At 40.3% G+C, this 21,594-nt stretch overlaps 1 protein-coding gene and 1 long non-coding RNA gene across 3 annotated transcripts in view; both read right to left on the reverse strand.

Annotated features, from left to right (window-relative positions):
* Positions 1–12,179, reverse strand: GGCT (gamma-glutamylcyclotransferase). 2 transcript variants are annotated; one of them, XM_081243859.1, is made up of 4 exons: positions 11,901–12,179; positions 7,583–7,728; positions 6,516–6,651; positions 1–5,499 (listed from the first exon to the last, which is right to left on the reverse strand). In XM_081243859.1, exons 1-4 carry the CDS (start codon positions 12,105–12,107, stop codon positions 5,356–5,358), a joined length of 633 nt encoding a protein of 210 aa, XP_081099985.1. In that variant the 5' UTR covers positions 12,108–12,179; the 3' UTR covers positions 1–5,355. The 2 variants fall into 2 exon arrangements, 1 of the variants encoding a protein (XP_081099985.1); XR_014016628.1 differs by having other exon boundaries at positions 5,373–5,499; positions 7,671–7,728.
* Positions 12,180–12,953: 774 nt separating this feature from the next.
* Positions 12,954–21,594, reverse strand: part of LOC308622422 — a 67,445-nt gene continuing 58,804 nt past the window's right edge. The window contains exons 3-4 of the long non-coding RNA XR_014016629.1: positions 18,784–18,853; positions 12,954–13,423 (exon numbers count right to left, since the gene is read on the reverse strand). This is a non-coding gene — a long non-coding RNA (uncharacterized lncRNA). The remainder of the gene's footprint in view (positions 13,424–18,783; positions 18,854–21,594) is intronic.

The following is a 21,594-nucleotide window of genomic DNA, read 5'->3' on the forward strand; positions in this document are numbered from 1 at the left end:
GTATTTTTTAAAGAATCTTTGAATCAATATTCATAAGGAATATTGGTCTGCAGGCTTATTTTTGTTTGGTTGGTTTTTTCTACTGTGCCTGGTTTTGGTATACTGACTTCACTAGCTTCACAAAATGAACTGGTAAGGGTTACCATAATGCCCCGTCTCTGGTAATTTTCTTTGCCCTGAAATCTACTCTATCTAATATTAATAAAGCCACTCATTCTTTCCTTTGATTAATGTTTGCATCATATATCTTTTTCTATCCTTTTATTTTCAAGCTGCTTATATTTTATAGTTGAAGTGAGTTTCTCGTAGACAGCATAAATAAGGCTGGGTCATGTTTTTAATCCACTCCACCAGTTTTTGTGTTTTAATTGGTGTCTTGAGATCATTTACATTGAATGTACTTATTGATATGTTAGGGCAGTGGTCTCCAACCTTTTTGTCACCAGGGACCGGTTTCGTGGAAGACAATTTTTCCAGGAATGGGGGGCGGATTGTTCAGGTGGTAATGCAAGCAATGGGGGGGATGATTCAGGCAGTAATGGGAATGATGGGGAGCAGCAGATGAAGCTTCACTTGCTTGTCCACTGCTCACCACCTGCTGTGTGGCCCAGTTCCCCAGGGCTTGGGGACGCCTGTGATAGGGGTTTGGGGTTTTTTTTTGTTTTTTTTTTAACTTTTGGCTGTGTTGGGTCTTCATTGCTGCATGCAGGTTTTCTCTAGTTGCAGCAAGCGGGGGCTACTCTTCACTGCAGTGGCTTCTCTTGTTGTGGAGCATGGGCTCTAGGTGCACTGGCTTCAGTAGTTGTGGCACGTGGGCTCAGTAATTGTGGCTCACAGGCTCTAGAGCACAGGCTCAGTAGCTGCGGAGCACAGGCTTAGTTGCTGCGTGGCCTGTGGGATCTTCCAGTACCAGGGTTCAAACCGATGTCCCCTGCATTGGCAGGTGGATTCTTAACAACTGCGCCACCAGGGAAACCCCTATAACTGTTTTAAATAGTACCTTTACACATATTCAGAGCCACAACTCACAATATTTTAATTTTTACTTCAACCATTATGTAGGAAACTCAAGAGAAGGAAACTCTACTGTATTTATCCATACTTTTGCTTACCATGTTATTTTTTTCCTTTCTGATGTTTCCAAGTTCCTTCTTTTATCATTTCCTTTCTGTTAAGAGAACTTCCTTCAGTCATTCTTTTAGGGTAGGTCAGTTGGCCACAAATTTTCCTAGTTTTCCTTCATCTGAGAATGTCTTGATTTTTCCCTTCATTCTCAAAGGCTATTTTCACTGGATTCTGGGTAGACGGTCCTTTTCTTTCAGCACTTGAAAAATGTGCCACTTCCTTCTGGTCTCCCTGGTTTCTGATGAGAAATCTGGTGTAATTGAAATTGTTTTTCTCCTGTAGGTAAGGTATCATCTCTTACTTGCTGCTCTCAAGAATTTTTGTCTTTAGTGTTCAGAAGTTTGATACAATGTGTCTGGTGTGGATTTCTTTGGGTTTATGTTTGGAGTTTACTCAGATTTTTCTTTTCTTTTTAAATGTTAATTACTATTTATTAGACAACAGCTGTATACCAGCCATTGTGCTGGGCATTTTATGTACACTATTGCTAATCCCACCCACAAACTTGGGAGTTTTTATGTACACTATTGTTAATCCCACCCACAAACTTGGGAGTTAGGTGTCTGTTAGGTTAAACCATGTGAGACTGTCATGGCTTCATTAAACTTCTTTAATCTGTAGGTTTGTGGTTTTTGCCAAATTCAGAATGTTTAAACCATTATTTCTTTGGGCACTTTTTCAGCCTGTCCTCTCTCCTCTCCTTCTGAGACTCCCATGACACAAATGTTAGATCTTCTGTTATAGCCCCACAGGTCCCTAAGGCTGTTTTGTTTTTGGGTTTTTTTTTTCAGTCTGTTTTCTCTCTGCTTTTCAGACCAGGTTAATTTCTATTGTTCTGTCTCCCAGTTCACTGATTCTTTCCTCTGTTCCCTCCATTCTGCTGTTGGACCCATCCACTGAGTTTTTAATTTCAGTTACTGTATTTTTCAGTCCTAAAATTTCCATCTAGTTCTTCTTTATATCTTGTTTCTTTACTGAGTTTGTGCTTTCATTTGTTTCAAACACATTCCTCATTGCTCACTAAAGCATTTTTATGATGTCTGCTTTAAAATCTTTGTCAGATAATTTTAACATATCTGTCATTGTCTGTTTTGGCATCTACTGATTGTCTTTCTTCATTTAGTGTGAGATCTTCCTGGTTCTTGGAATGATGAGTGATTTTTCAGTTGAAGCCTGGACATTTTGGAAATTATGAGACTCTGGATCTTATTGAAATCTGCTATTTTAGCCGGATTACTCTAAAACCATTCCAGCAGAGGAAGGCGTGGGCCACTGCCTCGATATTGCTAAATGGAGGTAGAAGTTCAGGTTCTCACCCAGCTTCTGGTGTCACCCAAGGGAGGGTCCACCTTGTTACTACTGAGGGGAGGTAGGAGTCTCAGCCTCCCACTAGGTCTCCACAGATACCTCCTTGGCTGGGAGAAGTAGGAATGCCTCATTACTGCCCCCTACATGGCCTTCATTGACACCACAGGGAAGGGTGGCTTTGTTACCACTGGGTGATAAAGTCCTACTAATCTGTCACTTGGCCTCCTCTGACACCACCCAGCAGGGACAGGGAGGGGCACCTTGTAACTGCCAGATGGGGTTTTAAGTACAGGCTCCTCACATGGTCTCCACTGATACTACTGGTGGGGAAGGGGAGTGATTGTTACTGCTGGACGGCTCCCTACTCAGCCTTTTCTGACACTACCCTGGCAATGGTGGTGGGGGACAGGGTTAGGGTGCCTTGTTACAACCTGGCAAGGGTGGAAGTCCAGGCTTCCCTCTCGACCTTTTGCTGGCTTGGGTGGAGGTGAGGGTTCCATAGTTTTTCTCTGTGGTGTTTGGCTGGGGTAAAGCACTTATTCTCTAAGTTTTATCTGGCTAGATTGTCTATTTCCCAGTCCTTTGGCTAGAGAGCAGCTTTTCTTGTTTTGTTTGTTTGTTTTTCATCTCTGCTCATGCTCATTGGTGCTTTCAGGTTGCTGGCTTCTTCAGTTAGAAGTCTGAGATGCATGAGGCAAAAGAAAATCCAGGGAATTCAGCACCATGTCATGGCTTGGGTCCTAAGGCCTCTAGCTGTTCTGCTTGTTCTATATATTATGTTCAGGGATTTTAGTTGTACTTAACTAAAGGAATAGGGAAGAGTATGTCTATTCCATCTTCCCAGAAGTCAAAGTCTCCAAATATACTTACATTCTGTTTTTGATCATTTCAATATCCTAAAACCTTAGGGATGTAAATTTGTTTTTTCTGTTCTCATTCATAGTGTATCATTTTCCTTATTATTATCTTTTAAATTTTTAAGTGGAAAACCTGAGAACCTGAATTAGGATCGCTTTCTTCAGAGAGGATTTGCATCTATCTCTGCTGGGAGCCACCAGGCTTACTAACTGGGGACTGTTTTAGTTCTCTTCAAGGGTCCTGGTTTCATACAGAATTCTCAGGTTCAGTTTTCCTGTCCTGCAGCAGGAATGCTCAAGGGTTAGTCATCTAATTCTGGGGCTATTATTGGCAAGGACATCTGGGCCATTTGTTTACCATTACTGTCTAGCCTTTCAGCTCACTTTATCTTCTTTCTTTTTGTGGGAGAGGGATTGGTACAACTTCAAGATTTTCCTTATTTTCTCTCAAGCCCAGAAATGCTTTTCAAAAACTATGTTTGCTATAGTATATCCAGGAGCTGGTTGTATTGTGGTTATAGGGCCAAAATCACTGGTAGAAATGGAAATTCCTTACATATGACATTTGCTAATACTACCTTGAAAACAACCGGAAAAATAGGGATGATTAACAGATTTTTGTTAAAAGGCCAGACATGAAGATTTTATTGTTAATGTTTTAAGTTCCTTAATGAAAGCTGTCATTTTAGGTAGGAGAGACAGATTTTAGAATAATATGCAATTTTTAGTACCTACAGCACAACTGAGCCTTGCTTACTGTATTACCATAACTGTGTTCTGGGTCACAGACAAACTTGGTCTTTTTGGGAGGAGTTAACAACTATCGAAAACTGGAATACTGGAGGGTATACTTGAAAACAGTGAGGTGTAACAGCTATGAAATATGGTCAAACCTGTAGTCTATGGCTCAGCCTCACTACAGAATTGCAGCTGTAGCTGAAAAGTCCTTTGGTCCTTCTTCCCAAGAGTAAAAACCAAATCTTTGTTTTATGCTCCTGTGGCTTGTTCTCTCTCATTCTAATAAACTGTTTTGAAGGTCCAGCTCACTGCATTCCACAGAGACATAAGAGATTTTTTGATAACCAGTGTTGTTTTATTCATGACTCTTCTTTCTTCCACTTATTCAGTAAGTAAATTTAAGAAGGTGACCATTTCTTGGTAAGCCAAGAATCAAATTTCAGCTTCCGGGAAACACTTTTCCCTCATAATCGTGACCCTTCTACTTTAAAATCTTGTTCCAAGGATAGCTCTGTACAAACTTAATTCTTCAGTAAGAACAATAATGGTTGCTAATACTTATTATATGCCAGGCTCTGTTCTAAGCTTATATATATATATACTCCTCAAAACAATCCTAAGACATATATATTTGGGCTGTCCTCAGCCTGCAGGCAAGGAAGATGAGGCACAGCCATATAACCCAAAGTTTCCCAGCTAGAAAGTGCTGGAACTGACAGTCAATCCTCGGCTGTCTGGTTCCAGAGTCTTTGCAATTATCCTTTAGTATAGACTGGCTATAGACCAAGACCAGACCCAGTATGTGTGATGATATGAGTCTCTCTAACAAAATGAAATGTAGTACTTTAGTAGGGACTATAGGTTAAACCACAAATACATTTATTCCTCACGGAACAGTATGCCATCTTTTAAATTTTGAAGTTGTTATAATCAAATGTCTCTGCAGTTTTCTTGCTCTTAGTAAGCTAAGAAAAAATCCCAGAGCAGAGTGATTTACCAGCACCATCCTTAAGTTGCAAATCTACCCTTTATCACAGAGCAAAAATACACTTCAGATCAACTCAATAAAATAACTTTAAGGGTTCACAGAAGGAATACTCACATCTACTTGTCATGCATTCCAATGCCGCAAGGCCCCCTTTTCAATTGTCTAACTCCTATCCCAGGTCTTTTTATAGCCTGAAAACAAGGAATCATCCAAGTGAGATACCCCTTCAGAACACTGTTGAAAATATATTAAACAGAGAGATATCCCAGATCCCTGCTCTAAATGTTAAAAATGTATTAGCACATAGAGAAAATATCTGTAGATGTATTCTATTAGGTTCTAATGAGTTTTTGCTTCCCCCTTTTTGATAATGTCTTCAATTTCTTCTGAGACCTTTCCTTTGTAGTCATTTGGTTCTATTGCGTTTAACTTCTTTTGATAGTCCAGTGGCAAACCATTCTCTTTTGCACCCAGGCAAATCACCTAGAAATGGTTAAAATAAACAAAAAGCCCTTTAGTTAGGAACATAATTTAATTTAGTATACCACAGCTTTATTTGTAGTATCAAAGTATGAAATATTAGCTTTCAGATAACTCTAGAATAAACAATTCTAGAACAAAATGGAGGGATAGTCATTCCTCTCACAATGAGCATGGAGTTTTCAAAGCCACAAGATCCACCCTTATGGAAGAGCAATTGTACTCAGTAATATGATTTAAAAGTTTTTTATATTAAGAGAAAAACTTATTGTACAGAATTTGCATGATTTTTTAAGAAACAAACACCATTCTCCAAAAAAATTTCCAGTTTACAGGTAGCAGTTGTAGTTGAATCCTGGAGTCTACTCTACCTCTGAATTAGACATGAGGGAATAAATAGCAAGTGTGTCCAGTGGTACTTCCCAGATCCATACCAGGCTTAATTCGTCTAGGTTCCTTTCTAGAAAATTCCAGATTAGGCCCAGGAACTGGGTCACCCTCTCCAGGTATCATGTCCTGATTAGGCCTGCCAACAGGTACCTAAGTTTGGGTTTCTGAAAAGGGATGTTGGACTCTCTATCCTGAATTATTTTCTGGTGCTTGAGGGAGTGGTATCCCTGATTTTGAAAAGCAGTGTGACTTATTTTTCCCTCCATCTGGAAATGGAAAACATTTCAGCAGTAGTAAATATATTTTTTACCTACAAAAATGAATCCTGGTGTTCATGAAATACTGTTTTATGGAGGAAGAAAAAAATGATTACAAAAGCATGGGTATAGAATAATAAAATAATAAGTTTTAGGGACATATTCTATCATTATAAATATATCTGAACATTTAGTTATTTGGTAAATAAATATCATTTTTGTATTAAAAAAACATTTTGATTAAAATGAATTGTACATGTAGAATTTAAAACACACAAAGCCTTTTAAAAACAAGATATTCTTTAGTTTAGCTCAGTGAAAATTAACAAGGAATCACCAAAAGTCTTTGTAAGTAGTTAGTTAAAAGGATACCTTTTTATACTGGGGTGATGGGGGAACACGCTCATAATTTGTCATTTGATAACTTCGACAGGTTACTTCTTTTCCTTCTTGAGTAGAAACATTAACTTCTATTGGGACATACATTCCACTTTTAACCCCTTCTTGCCTGAAACCAGAACAGTCAAATTTTAATCATACTTGACTTAGCCAAGTTAGTTTACCAGATTAAAATTTTTAACTACTTATGGATGTACTTGCTCCCTGTATATTTTGGGATAGAATAGAAGTACCACCACATCAAAAGGAAGTTTAGCATTTCAATTAGAAAGCTGGAGACTTACTATTACTGGGTATGCTTCTAATAGATCTCTATATTTAGCCTATCTGAAAACATGCTTCAGTGTAGTTATTTCAAGCTTTGTAACCCTGAAACATTGCTCTCTAGGCTACAAAAATGACTATGTGTTCTGACAGCAAGAGAATATCCACCCAGAGAAAAGTAGAGAGGATGCCTCATTCCTGTCTGCAAGTGAAGTAAAGTATTAAGCATGTCAGATGCTTGTCTGCTCTTCTAAATCCTACTCTTTTCTGCCACTTTCTTCGCATTAAATGCTCTGCCACACAACTCTTGAGTTCTATTTATAAAGAGCATCAAAGCATTTCTAATATGTTTTGAAGATTTTACAAATGATTATTACTGGTTTTACTGATTGAACTGCCACCTTAAAGAATTATTTTTTAAAAACTGAGCTGCTTTTGAAATCAATAAAAGTATGTAACAATTACAAAAATCTTCATGCCTTCTCACAATATGAAACTACAAAGACATTTTTATTAAAAAACAAATAGAATGAAAATAAGGACTTCCATCAATTATAGAAGAGATTACAAATGTCTCCCCAAATCTCAATCAGAGTGTGACCCTTCTAGGCTTTTCTTTTTAGGAATGAACATTATACCTTTTAGGTTAACTCTAAAGTATAAAGAATATGTCCATAGTATATCGTTTTGAAAAACCAACCCATATATACACATCCTTGCATATGATCCACTTTCTAAATTAGTAACCATTTAACTTATAATTAGAAGTCACCTACTTATCTAGAGAACTTAAATTGCTTTTGTTCATTTTCCATACTACTCCCCATACTTCATCGCCAGGACTTTGAAAAACGGTGGCTGTACCTCCATGCCAAGTTTCACTAGTTTTGCCTTGGGGATTGCCAAAGTCAAGCTTAAAATCCTACAAAGGAAACCAAAGTGATATGATCAGTATCCACGTGAACCAAAATTTCCTTCCTCAAAATATTTACCTTGAACTCCATGCAACTAAAACAAACTTTGAGCTCCTTCTGTAAAAAATACAAAGATAAATAACCAAGGACCCAGATCTCAAGGACTCTAATTTTTCATATTTTTCTTTAAAAATGAACTGTAGGGGCTTCCCTGGTGGCGCAGTGGTTGAGAGTCCGCCTGCCGATGCAGGGGACACGGGTTTGTGCCCCGGTCCGGGAAGATCCCACATGCCGCGCAGCGGCTGGGCCCGTGAGCCATGGCCGCTGAGCCTGAGCGTCTGGAGCCTGTGCTCCGCAACTGGAGAGGCCACAACAGTGAGAGGCCCGCGTACCGCAAAAAAAAAAAAAAAAAAAAAAAAAAAAGAACTGTATACTGAGTATCTTACCATAAACAAGAGACTTAAAAGGGAAAATAAATCCCATAATCCTGATGCCTTAACACAGCTATCTTTATTTTTGAAAACTACTTCCCAGCCCACTTACATACACATAGATTTTAACTTAGAGACAATCATAGTGTACATAACTGTTGAAGCTGGGTGATGGCTACATAAGGGTTATAACATTCTTTCCACTTTTATGTATGCAAGTGTATCCTATTAGCATATTTTTTTTGTCCTAAGGGAGCTGGCATTTTGAGGGTGATCTGTACCTTATAAATTTAATATTCCTGAATTGTATTAACATATTTATAATAATCCTAAGAGCAGCTAACACTTACTGGAAAATTACTGGGTTCCATACACTGTGCTATGAGCTTTATATGGACTTTTTTTTAATCCTGTCAACAACTTTTTATACCCATTTAACAGAAAGAAAAACAGTGGCTTAAAAAGATTAAGCAACTTGCCTAAGGTCTCACAACTAGTAAGTAATGGAGTCAAGGTTTCTAGTTTAGTTTCCTCCCTCACAGAGATGAGTAATCGAAGGACACAGCCAGGAAGATTAAAACTCCTTACTTGGCTGTTTGGTCTAAGAAGATTTCTTTCCATCTTCCCAGAGCTTAGCTTCCTTAATGATAAAAAAAAAAAGTTTAGACTAGATAATAAATCTAAGGTTTATATTTTATCTCTATCACCTTTATTTTCTTAAAAACCTGTCAGAATTTCACAAAAAAGGTCGGTTTGAGTGACCAGTACCTTCAATTGGTATACTGGATGTTCTAGGACCAGGTATCCCTGACAGGACATCAGGAGATCTGATGAAAGTTACAACCACACTAGGAACTGGTTGTCTATTGTTAAATCCAATAGACAATTTTCATTCCTTGTCTTGCTCTACTTCTCAGCTGCTTCTGACATCGGTAACCATCCGGTCTTGATCTGTCTCCTTTCTTTTAGGCTGTTCCTTGATCTCCTCAATTCCCTTTGCCAACTCCTTCTTCACTACCTGGTCTTTAAATGTTGGAGTTTCTGAGGGCTCAGTTTAGGCCCTTTTCTCTGTTCAGCGATTTGCTCAAGACAATCTCATCCCCTCCAATGGCTTCAAATACCATCCAATATTCCAATCGTCTTCTAATCCAGCTCAGATCTTTCTTCTGAGCTTCAAAAGTGCTTAGAATATAGTGAGTATTTAATGAATGTTCACTGATATTTTTCTGCTCACTTGAATTTACAACAAGCATCTCAAACTCAGTACGGCTGACCCTTGAATAACACGGGTTTGAACTACACAGGTCCACGTATACGTGAATTTTTTTCAATAAATATAGCATCTATATTTTCCTTTTACATATCATCAAATTAACTAAGTATGGGGAAAAGTTCGAGTAGAGATTAAAATAGAGAATATGTGGCATCAAAAGAACTAGGGTCTGAGTCCTGATTCTATCCAAACTTTTTCAGCTTCCTGCCCTTGGGTGAGTCATGTATCAATTCCTTTGTTTTTGAGGTAGAGATGGCAGTTCTGATTTTCCGCTGGGTGAAGGGTCGGCACCACTAACCCTGGCATTGTTTAAGGGCCAAATACATGTCCAAATTGAGCTTGATTTTCCCTCCCAAACTAATTCTCCTCTTCTTTTCACAAACATCACCGTCATCTGCTCTGTTGCGTCAAAACCTTAGTCATCCCCATTATCTCCTCTTCCTTTCACAATCAATCACCAAGGCCTAACAGTACTCACTCCTAAATATCTCCCAAACCCATCTACCCTCCACTGCTACCACTGCAGGGTACCATTATCTTTAGCATGGACTCCTGCAAAGGCTTCCTAACTGGGCTCCCTACATTCACTGCTGCCCCCACCCTTCCAATCCATTTTCCATAGCAACCAGAACCAGCTTTCAAAGATGTAAATCTGATGTTTCATTTGCTTAAATTTGGCAGAGGTCTTCTCATTGGTCTCAAGATAAAGACCCAAGCCTTCTCTGGCCTCTGTGGTCCTGTAAAATGTGGCCCTTCCCAACTTCTCTAGTCTTCATGCTACACCCTCCTCACACACTAGATTCCAGCCACACTAGCTGGAAGGTCCAGCCTTTTTCTTTCCTGAGGTCTTTTGTCCCTGCTGTTCATTCTATCTGTTTGCTATCCCCCTCCCCAGTCATTCAGGTCTCAGTTTAAAAGTCCCATTTTCAGGAATGGCTTTACTGAGCATCCCGGTTAGGTCAGGTCCCCAAGTCATACATTTCCATAGCACCTTGAATGTCTCCTTTAAAAAAAAAAAAGATTTCACTTTTTTTTAGAGCAGTTTTAAGTTCAGAACAAAACAGAGAGTAAGGTATAATATGTCTCCTTTTAAGACTGACCATACCTGTGACGGAATAATCATTTGCTTGATAACTCTTTGCTGCATTCCAGTTATAAACCATCTGAACTTCTTTCCCACGTTTGGGGAATTCCCTGCCTTATGAGTTTGGGGGTAGACAGTGTTCAGAGCCTGACTCCCATTTTTGAAGTTTCAAATGCCAGAAGTTGGTTCTCCCAGCTTTTCTTGAAGTCAGGGCATGGGCACGTGGCCAAGACTTAGCCAATCAGGACACCCACCTAGGGCTTTGAATTAGAAACTAGTGACCCAGGGCAGCAAAAAGTCCACCTTGGTGGTGGCAACCATATTTGGGTTTCAGGAACTTGGAGATGTAGTGACAGTGGCAGGCAGGGTCCAGAGCAGGTGGTGCACAATGCAACGTCCATGTTTACCAAGCTTAGCAGCGATGCAACAGTGGCCTCCTGGGCTGGTTCTGTTGGTGTGATATTGGCTGTTTTAGAGCTTCCCTTTTATGCCTGCTTGTTTTGTCAGCTTTGTGGTCCTACCTTCCTGGTCATTCTGTGAGCTCTTCAAACGGCCTTTCAACACAGTCTTTTTCTGCTTGAATCAGCCACTTCTGTTGCTTGCAACTAAGAACCCTGACAACGATAGCAGAGACCATGTTTGTTTGGTTCAACAATGTCAAAAGGCTTTGTACATAACTTGTTTGAGTGTCTCTCCTATAGACTGGGAGGTCCTGAAAGCAGCCAGCTTTACTCAATCATCTTTGTATCTCCAGGTAAGTGCTGGAAGAATATGCACTAAATGAATAAATGGACTGTACTAAGAGCAATGATTCTTACCAAGGCAAGCGAAGGTTCATCCAGCCACTTGATTTAACTGAGCACAGCCCTTACTGTGAATAAGACACTGCTCCGGCTTTCAGGACCTCTCAGATCGGGAGCAAATGGCAGGTAAATGGATTTTTACAAAACCAGGTGACAAGTCCTGGAGCAAAGTGGGGTACAAAACAGAAAGCCACTGATTCCCTGACTTGGGTCAGAGAAGGCTTCTCAGAGGGGCCAACCGAACGGATTCTGTGATGATACCCCTAAATCAGTGGCCAAGGGAGAGGCGCTGGGATCTGGGCAGAACGCGCAGCTGGTGAGAACGTCAGGAGAGAGACCTCAGGGCAGCCTGGGAGGCACAGGTGCCAGAGTAGCACAGCTCAGCAGGGGTCAAGCACAGGGCTGAGGGCGAGAGCGACCGGCCCGGGGTCGTGCAAGGAACCCTGATGTACTTTGAGCAGAAACAGCTGCATTCCCGGCCCAGTGCTGCCAACAAGCGGCGCAGAGAAAGCGAGTTCTCGAAATCCTGGCTCCCTCGTCTGCAGAGGGGGGCAGAGGCCATCGCAGGGGCCGGGAGGAGAGCACTGACCTGCAGGCGGGCCACGCTGCAGAACACGGCCGAGGGGTTTCGGAGGTGGATCCGCTCCGTCAGCAGGTTGCTGCCATAGGCGAAGTAGAGAAAACTCTCCCCTTCCTGGCTCCGGAGGTCCTCGCCGCCCGAGTTCGCCATGTCCCACCGGACGCCTGCACGGACCTGGGATCTGTAGCAGGAGAGTGAGGAGAGGACGAGGAGCATAGCGCGGTGGCCGACGACCCCAGTCCAGGAAGCGCGGCGCCACGCAGCCTTGGAGGTTAGGGGAAAGGCGGGAAGCTGGGGCCGGGCGAGTCACTTCTGCGCACTCTTCTGACTGGCTGCCAGTACCCAACACTGTGAGTTGCTCCCTCTGATTGGCCAGCCCACCGCCTCTTCTCCGCTCGCTGCTTGGACTTTGCAATACTCTGCCCTGAGGCGACCCGGGGCTGATTCCACATTGGACCCGCTCCTCTGTTGTCCCGCCCCCGTGTTCAAGGCTCCCTCTGATTGGCTCCCTTCTACGCGGGGGCGGGCCAGGTCTTCCATTTGTGGGTCGTAGCTCGCCGGTCCCGGCCAGATTGTCTTTCCTTTGTGTGGCTCCTGCGGGGTTCACTGGCTGTGTGTGCTCTTTAGGGAATTTTTGGTCCATTTAAGATGAAACAGCAGCTCTGGCCATGCCCGCCACGGTCCATCACCCAGCAGGTCGCCCCTTTTCCGCTCTCTGCTTTTGGAGTCGGGACGTCTATTCACCCCCACACGCTGGTACCCGCACCCCTAGCCCTGATCACCTCCCCGATACCTTTTCTAAGAACCCTTGGCTTCCTGGAAAAGCTCCTCTGAGTGTCAGGGGCTCCCTTCCCTGGTGGAAGTAGCGTGCAGCGTTCAAATCACGACGCTTGCTGTTTACTTGGAAGCCTAACCTCTGGCACTTCTCGTATAATTGCTTTACAACGTTGTGTTAGTTGCTGCTGTATAACAAAGTGAATCAGCTATACGTGTACATATATCCCCATATCTCCTCCCTCTTGCATCTCCCTCCCTCCCAGCCTCCCTATCCCACCCCTCTAGGTGGTCACAAAGCACCCAGCTGATCTCCCTGTGCCATGCGGCTGCTTCCCACTTGCTATCTGTTTTACATTTGGTAGTGTATATATGTCCATGCCACTCTCTCACTTCGTCCCAGCTTCCCCGTCCCCCTCCCCGTGTCCTCAAGTCCATTCTCTACGTCTGTGTCTTTATTCCGGTCCTGCCCCTAGGTCCTTCAGACCATTTTTTTCTTTTCTTTTTTTTTAGATTCCATATATAAGTGTTAGCATACGGTATTTGTTTTTCTCTTTCTGACTTACTTCACTCTGTATGACAGTCTCTAGGTCCATCCACCTCACTACAAGTAACTCAATTTCGTTTCTTGTTATGTCTGAGTAATAGTCCATTGTATGTATGTGCCACATCTTCTTTATCCATTCATCTGTCGATGACACTTAGGTTGCTTCCATGTCCTGGCTATTGTAAGTAGAGCTGCAATGATCTGGTTCCTCCTTTAAAATAGAGATTATAAGATGTTATGATCACAATTACATAAGTTATGATCACCTATCTCCTAGGGTTGGTGTAAGTATTAAAAGTAACTTTGTTAATGTTACTAGGTGCAAAAGCTCCAGTGTAAAGATATAGAAGTATTGTATAATAACAATGACATAAAAACTCTATATTGTTAACTTTGAAATGAAAATATTAATATGAACTCAGGGCCTAGAAGCAATGAATATCCTTGGCACTCAGATTTTGATCTCTAAATACCACTTTTCCACTAAAAGGTACCAGGGCTCCTTGGAGAAATAGCTGATGTCAGTCGGGTCAAGAGCTGAGAAATAATAGGAGCACTTAGAACATCATGTGACAGAAAGTCAGGAGGTATTAAAAAACGAGGTCCTTTGAAAAGAACACAGAAGCTAGCTTGAAGGAATGCCCACTGGCCAAAGTTAGAACAATTTGAGCATCAAAATTAATAACCGCAATTTATTTAAAATGTCAAACATAAAATTCATTTCCACTAAAGTGTAAAGCAAATCTTAAAAAACAACAGTTTTAAAAAACTTCCTTTGCCATACTACTGGCAGTGACTATTACACCAACTTTTTACTCTGAAAAGTGGTAATTTAAGAAAATTACCATTTACCCTGCTTTTCTAGTTGCAGCTGTATTTCAGGGTAATCAAATGGCCCCAGTTGATGAGGAAACAGTTCTCTTTACAAAAACATGCCACCTAAATAATGTAAAATGAAGGATAGAATTAGAAATTCACCATTTTGCAGTCCCTAGTGGAATAATTGATTCATGCCAGGATCATCAATGAGACCAATTGGTGAAAGTGAGATAGGGAACAGGATATTCACATAGAGCCAGGGATTATGTGCCAGTCATCAGGGAAATCCATAATGACAATGGTGAAATCTGGCCCGTTCCCACCTTAACCTAGATGATCTTATCATCAGTAAAATGGATCAACCTGACATTATGTGTCTCCTGATGTGATACAGTATGAAGCACCAGCATCATTTGAGAAGTATTGTTTCCAAAAATCTTTAACCTCAGAATAATCAAGCAGGAACTACAAGGATAGAAGTAGACAATCAGAAAAATCCAGAACAAATGGTGAAACGTCCTGCAGAACAAATGGCTCAATTTCTTAAATTAACTCAGTGCCATAAAAAAAAAAAAGAAAGAAAGAAGAGAAATAAAGCAGTACTGAGGGAGGGCTGTTTTAGATTAAAAGAAACCTAAGAAACGTCATAACCAAATACAATGGCTTGTCCTCAGTTCTGATTTAATAAACCAGATATAAAAGATATTTTGTGAGCAATTGGAGAATCTGAATACAGACTAAAACATTAGATGATATTAGACAGTTGTTTTTTTATTAGGTATGATAACGGCATTGTGCTTATGTAGAAGAATATCTCTTTTTAGATACACATATTGGTGTATTTGGGGTAAAATGTTTGCTATCTATACTTTAAAATAATTCAGAAAAATTAAAATATGGAAAGTGTTAAATGTTAAACTGAGTGCATATATGGATGCTTGTTTTATTATTCTTTTCTATATATTTGAATATTTTCATGTTAAAAATTCAAAACAGATAAATGGTGATATAGGTAAAGCACTTGACATAGTGAGCATTCAATAATAAATTTGTTGTTATATAATCTGCAAATAGGAAGGTTCATACCTTCTCCTGCCCCCCAAACATTAAGGCAGAACTTGACATACGTATTTGGTCATTTCAGTAAGAAAGTTGCCTTCCTTGACAAGATAGCCCTCTATTGCACCATGAATTCCCAAGGTCTCTGCTTCGGAGCACTACCATTTAAAACATGCTTCTGTGTTTTAAACTGCTTTCAACATTTAAAATGTATTTATTATTTAATTAATTATTTTTAAGGTATTTTACTTCTTTTCTCTTCCTACACTTCTCACTAATTGCTTAATTTTATGGTGACTGATTTTTTTTTTTTTTTTCTTTTTGCGGTATGTGGGCCTCTCACTGCCGTGGCCTCTCCCCTTGTGGAGCACAGGCTCCGGATGCGCAGGCTCAGCGGCCATGGCCCACGGGCCCAGCCGCTCCGCGGCACGCGGGATCCTCCCAGACCGGGGCACGAACCCGCGTCCCCTGCATCGGCAGGCGGACTCTCAACCACTGCGCCACCAGGGAGGCCCGTGTGGTGACTGATTTTTATCAACACTATTCTGTGAAAATTTTCTGAAGTTAAACATTGATGTTTCCTCAGACACGGAAAATCTTTTCTTACCCCAGTGAAGCATTTTATTTAGCTTCCCCATGTTGGTTGCCATGTACTGACCCCTGTGAGCCAACAAGAGTCAGTAGGTAACAAGGGGTTTTGTCTTTTCAAATTTAACCAAAATAGATAACCAACAAGGAGCCACTGTATAGTACAAAGAACTATACTCAATATTTTGTAATAACTATAAGGGAAAAGAATCTGAAAAAGAATAGATATATATGTATGTATAACTGAATCACTTTGCTGAACACCTGAAACTAACACAACATTGTAAATCAACTATACTTCAATAAATATTTTTTTTAATTTTAAAATTAAGAAAAGTTTTTAAACTTTTTTAAGAAAGCAAAGCACACTTAGAAAAAAAAGAACAAATTTAACCAAAGCCTGGTTAATATTAGTTAACATTCACTGAGTGCTTTTAAATGCCAGTCTAAACTCTTACATATATTAGTTCATTTAATCCTGAAAGTGGCCCTATGCAGAAATTACTAATATATCCTCATTTTACAGTTGAGGAAACAGATGTGCAGTAGGTCAACTAACTTGCCCCAGGCTGTAGTTAGCGATGACTGAAGCAGAGATTAAGCAATCTGATTCCAGAGTCATCACTGTGTGTTGCTTCCCAAATTTCTCATATTGTAAAGCCCTCGTGGTCTAGATATAACTGGTTATTAATAGCTTGCTTTCAAGTACAATCTCTGTCATATCTATAAGGACACTATGAAATAACAGTACTAGCATTCAATTACTTGATAATAAAGGTAATGAGGTCAGATTTCTTCTAAATGCCATCTTTTAATCCAGTGGACTTAAAGTTTTTGGTTGTATCATTAAAATTTTTGAGCACATATTCTCTCTATACAATAATATATATAAAACTATATATATAATATCCACAAAATAGAAATTTAAAAAATAACTATTTAACTGTCATATCAATACAAAACATACAAGTGGGCCAAAGTTAAGTATAAATAATAGTGGATAAAAATCCATATTTCAAATAGTCCTCCTATAAATTTCCATTTTCTAGCTAACCTTGTCAAATCTTATTAGATCATCATTTTTTTTTTTTTTTTTTTTTTTTTTTTTTTGCGGTACGCGGGCCTCTCACTGTTGTGGCCTCTCCAGTTGCGGAGCACAGGCTCCGGATGCGCAGGCCCAGCGGCCATGGCTCACGGGCCCAGCCGCTCCGCGGCACACGGGATCCTCCCAGACCGGGGCACGAACCCGTATCCCCTGCATCGGCAGGCGGACTCTCAACCACTGCGCCACCAGGGAGGCCCCATCATTATTTTTATATCATTAGGTAGGTGATGAAGAGTGTGTCCCAGAAGTCAGAAATGTCAGCTCTGTCCCTTTCTTTTTTCTTTTCTTGTGCTTGCAATTTTAGTAAGAGCTTCAGTCCAGTTCTTGGCAGAAATCTTCTTTGTGAGAATTAGTTCTCTGGAAATCCACTTAACCAAGCAAATTACAGTAAATCACGAGCACAGAAAGTGAATGAAGGAGGGCTAGTGTCACTGTCAATCGCTCCTCAGGAAGGTACTCCCACCCCTCCCCCAGGGTACCTCATATCTCTTAAGAGACAGATGATGACTATCTGAAGGACTGTGGGTTCTAGTGTTAAAGGAAAATTCTTATATTAGTATAGATTTACTAAATATAGTAAAGGTAAAGCATAGTAAAAAATTCTAGGGAATTCCCTGGCAGCCCAGTGGTTAGGACTCTGCACTTTCACTGCTGAGGGCCTGGGTTCAATCCCTGGTAGGGGAACAAAGATCCCACAAGCTGCAAGGCACGGCCACAGAATAAATAAATAAATGAATAAAAATTCTAATATTTCGGATTAAAAATAAAAATAGAATTTTAATCGTTTTCACACCTCAGTGGACCAACTCACTCATCCACTTTGAATACCATTGTTGCCATCAATATCAGCGCTATCATTTTTAAAAGAACACTTTGAGGCAAAACATTTGCACATCATGGCAAGTTTGAAGAGGTGTATGGTGAGAAGGCAGTGTGTCTGCTGACGAAGGGCAGCTGGCTGCTTAGGCAAGGCCATTTGGGGCAGTAGAACTTCAGTGGGACAGAAAGGGACTGGGTGACATGAATCTATCTCTTAGCTCCGTGGGCTGAGAAATTTAATCTTGGCTCTGGGAGAAGATTTGCACAACCAGACTCATGAGAGATGGATGTACACATCAGAAAGCCAATTTTTTGGTATAAGATGAGAACTGTAGCAGATAAACCAGATACCTGTGTTCATTGATCAATGCATTTTCTTCCATGAGGAAAATAAAAGCCAAATGAGAAGGCTTCGGGTGTGAGTTTAGCATGTCTGAGGGACATCAAGGCGGTCAGCTGGTTAGAGTGGAAGGAAGAAGAGAAGGAGTGGTAAGAGATGAGGTGGAGAAGTAGGCAAGGGCCAGCTCGTGTAACACCTTGAAGACCACGATATGGAGTCTGGATTTTATTCTAAGAAATCAAACGCTATTGGGGTGTTTTAGGCAGGCATATGATGTGACTTACTTTTTAATAGGATAATTCTGGATGCTGAGTGGAGAATCAATTCCAAAGGGATAAAAATGATAGTTAAGAGACAAAGAAGCTATTCCAGAAGTTTTGACAAGATGGTGGCTTTGGACTAGGGTGGTGAGAGTGAAGGTAGAAAGGACTGATACGGGTGCTTTTTTATGGCAGAGAAGACCGGACTGCTGAGGGATTGGAGGTGTGATTCCATGCCCACCAAACAACTTTCCAATTGTAATTTGTCTTTTGAGTAGATTTTCCTTCCAGAGAAGGAAGCACTGATCTGGGAACACAGGGATCTGGTTTTCCTGCTCATTGTAGTTTTCTTCCCTGAGAATTTGAACTTGAGTCTGAAAGGGTTAGGTTACTCTGTGGGTGCCAAGACTGTAGCTTGTAACACTCTGAGCTGGTCTCAGCCACGTTTACAACAGAAGGAATGAGAAGAGGAGGAAGGTGATCTGAGTGACAGAGAAGAGAGCAGACCACAGCCTAAGGGGAGAAGGGAGATAGAAAAATCTGAGTCCTGAGTTCTTTCCAGTGCCTGGATCCAGCCTTACCAAGATCCAGTTGAGTTTCTCACTTCAGTTTTCACAAGGCAATCTCATCCACCGTGTACTCCAAACCACTCTGGTAATGAAATTAAAATTCTTATTAAATGCATATAGTTTATGGGAAAAGCAGCATATTTAATTCCACAACAATATTTTAGAGTGTATCTTGAAGACTTCTAGTTCCTTTGGGAGCTAAAGTATTTTGCTCTGCCTGTATTATTTTAAATAAATATATATTACTGACCTAAAGTATAGAGAATCATTATTTTTTTTAAACAGGAGAAAATCAAACAAAAGTTTAATAACACGAATACATGGAAGAGACCCAGGAAAACTAAGAAACTTCAAGAAATTACTATTAATTATATGTGGTCCCAGGTTACACTGGCAGTATGAAATAAGTATGAACCTCCAACAACTACAAGGATGTGGAATAAGCAGTTACTGGAAAGAATTCTATTCATTGCCTAAAACCTAAAATGAGTTACCTCTGACTGATCTCTGCTCTCCTTTTAAACCTATGCCCAGTCAGTAGATCTGTTACTATTCCCTTCGTTTCTGCCTTCCTCTGCATTCCCATGCTCCCCATCCTCGCCCTGGTGTCATCATCACACATCTGGACCCCTGCAACAGTTTCCTGGACTCTTCTTTTCTGTGGAGATGGGTTAAGGGTGTGAATCACATGAAGACAGCACAGACATGGGTTTGGGGAGTGGTGAGTAGTTCAATTTCAATAGAGCAATGGATTTATACCAGGAAATGGGAGACAAGTCTGGAAGGAGATTAGCATAGTTGATGGGAGGGCCTTGAATTTTCACTCAGAAGTTCATACTATTTGGTGGTCAAAGGGGAGACTTTTTTTACTTTTGAGCCCTCTCCTGCACCTTTGGAAACTCCTTCTTGTGGCTGTATGTAGGATGACCTGGGAGGGGGTAGGATGGGGAGATGGCTGAGTGCTGGATGTAAGTTCACTGCAGTAGGCAAGGTCATGAAAGCCTGAACTGGGGCAGTAATTATGGAGGGGAAATGAAGGGATGCAAGGGGGTAAAGACATAGTCTTTTAATTTTTTTTTTTTGGATTTTTTATTGTATCACTCCTTTGAGTAGAAACCTTCAGAGGCTGCCTGCTATTTATCACTTTATCAAGTTCAAGCCTTTGTGCAAGCCTTTATTATCTGATTCCATTCTGTCTGGCTGGTCTGATTTCTCAGGTGATAGTAAACCCACTGGAGGTGGGGACCACACTTCGTATTTCTGTATACCTACAATGCTTACTACAGCAGAGATGAATAGTAAATACTCGCTGACTAATTGAACCAGAGTCAAAATCTCCCCTACCCTTTGCACAGGCTCCCAAATCTTTTTTTCTCTTTGATTTTTTCCAGCTTTCCTTGATTTACTGAGAGGCACTTCAGCTCTGAGTTATTTAAAAATTTATACTAATGCTCTAACATATGGGATCCTGTGTAAATTTTATTAGCCATAGTAGTATTTATGTCTTCTCCCAGCTTATGGTCTGGCATATGACAGGGAAACATGTCAGAATACGTTAAACCCAATATGTTTTTTGGGGGTTTTTTTTGTTTGTTTGTTTTTTACTTTTTGGCTGCACCTAGCAGCATGTGGGATCTTAGTTCCCTGACCAGGGATCGAACTCTCACCCCTTGCAGTGGAAGCTCAGAGTCCTAACTGCTGGACTGCCAGGGAAGTCCCCAAAATGCTTTTTTTTGGGAAAAAAAGAATAGTAAAACTCCAGGAGGCAGTAATTTCTCAGTAATTTGATAGATTTGATTGATAGACTTGGTAGTTAATCTGTATTCTTGATTTGAGATTAACCCTGAAAATTAGTTCCAATAAAGTTTATTATTTAGTGCTTGGGTAAATGGTCTCTTTTGATATCTATCTCTATGTCTATTTATATCTATAACAATACACTTTGGAAAGGCATCCACCGAACTGTTAACGGTGCTTACCTGTGGGAAGGGAAATGGCATTGGGAGGGGAGCAAGTTAAACAAAAAGCTTTCATCTTTTCATTCTGTATTCTTTTACTTTTTTTTGCATGTTTGAGCATGTATTCTTATATTTCTTTTATTATTTAAAAATACATATATTATTAATATTATTAAATTCACATCTTATGTAATTTTAGGTCAATATCTAGAGATCTCATGTCACAAGGATAAAAAGAGGGTAATGACTAAATAAATTGCCTAAAGAGAAAATTGATGCAGCAAATACATTTCCAAGTTGGCCTACCTCTCAACACATCAATCAGATAATTAGGCCAGATCAACTCAACCTTGCTCTATGGAAGGATATGATCTCATTCTGCAGGCCCCAAAGCTGTAGAATCTTACGATGCCTATCTGGATGTTCCCTCTTTGCTCTTTGAGATGTCAGTGGATACAAGAACAAGAATATTTCCCTAATCTGGCACTGAAGAAGGTCTCACATATGTTCTAGGATAATGATCTGTTAGATCCTACTGCCAACCTTAAATCAGTTACAGAAGGTCCTGGAAATATACAGCAATTCAGCTATCTCCATGTTATTTACCACAGGTATATTAGATCCAGAGGAACCATTCTCAAGATTTACTACTGTTAATGTTAAAGTCTGACAAACTGCATCATAATATATTCATTTTCTCCGCTTATATGTCCATGTTATTTCTAACACTTTAAATTCAGCTGAAATTAAAATGTAAAAAAAATTTGCTGCATGTTTTTACTGTTAATAACAGGAGTAATCTAAGTAATAACATTTTATTATTTTTTTAAAAAAGTCTTTTTTCAGTACGCGGTCCTCTCACTGT

The sequence above is a fragment of the Mesoplodon bidens genome (assembly GCF_964165515.1).
Source record: "Mesoplodon bidens genome assembly, chromosome: 9".
NCBI lineage: Eukaryota > Metazoa > Chordata > Mammalia > Artiodactyla > Ziphiidae > Mesoplodon > Mesoplodon bidens.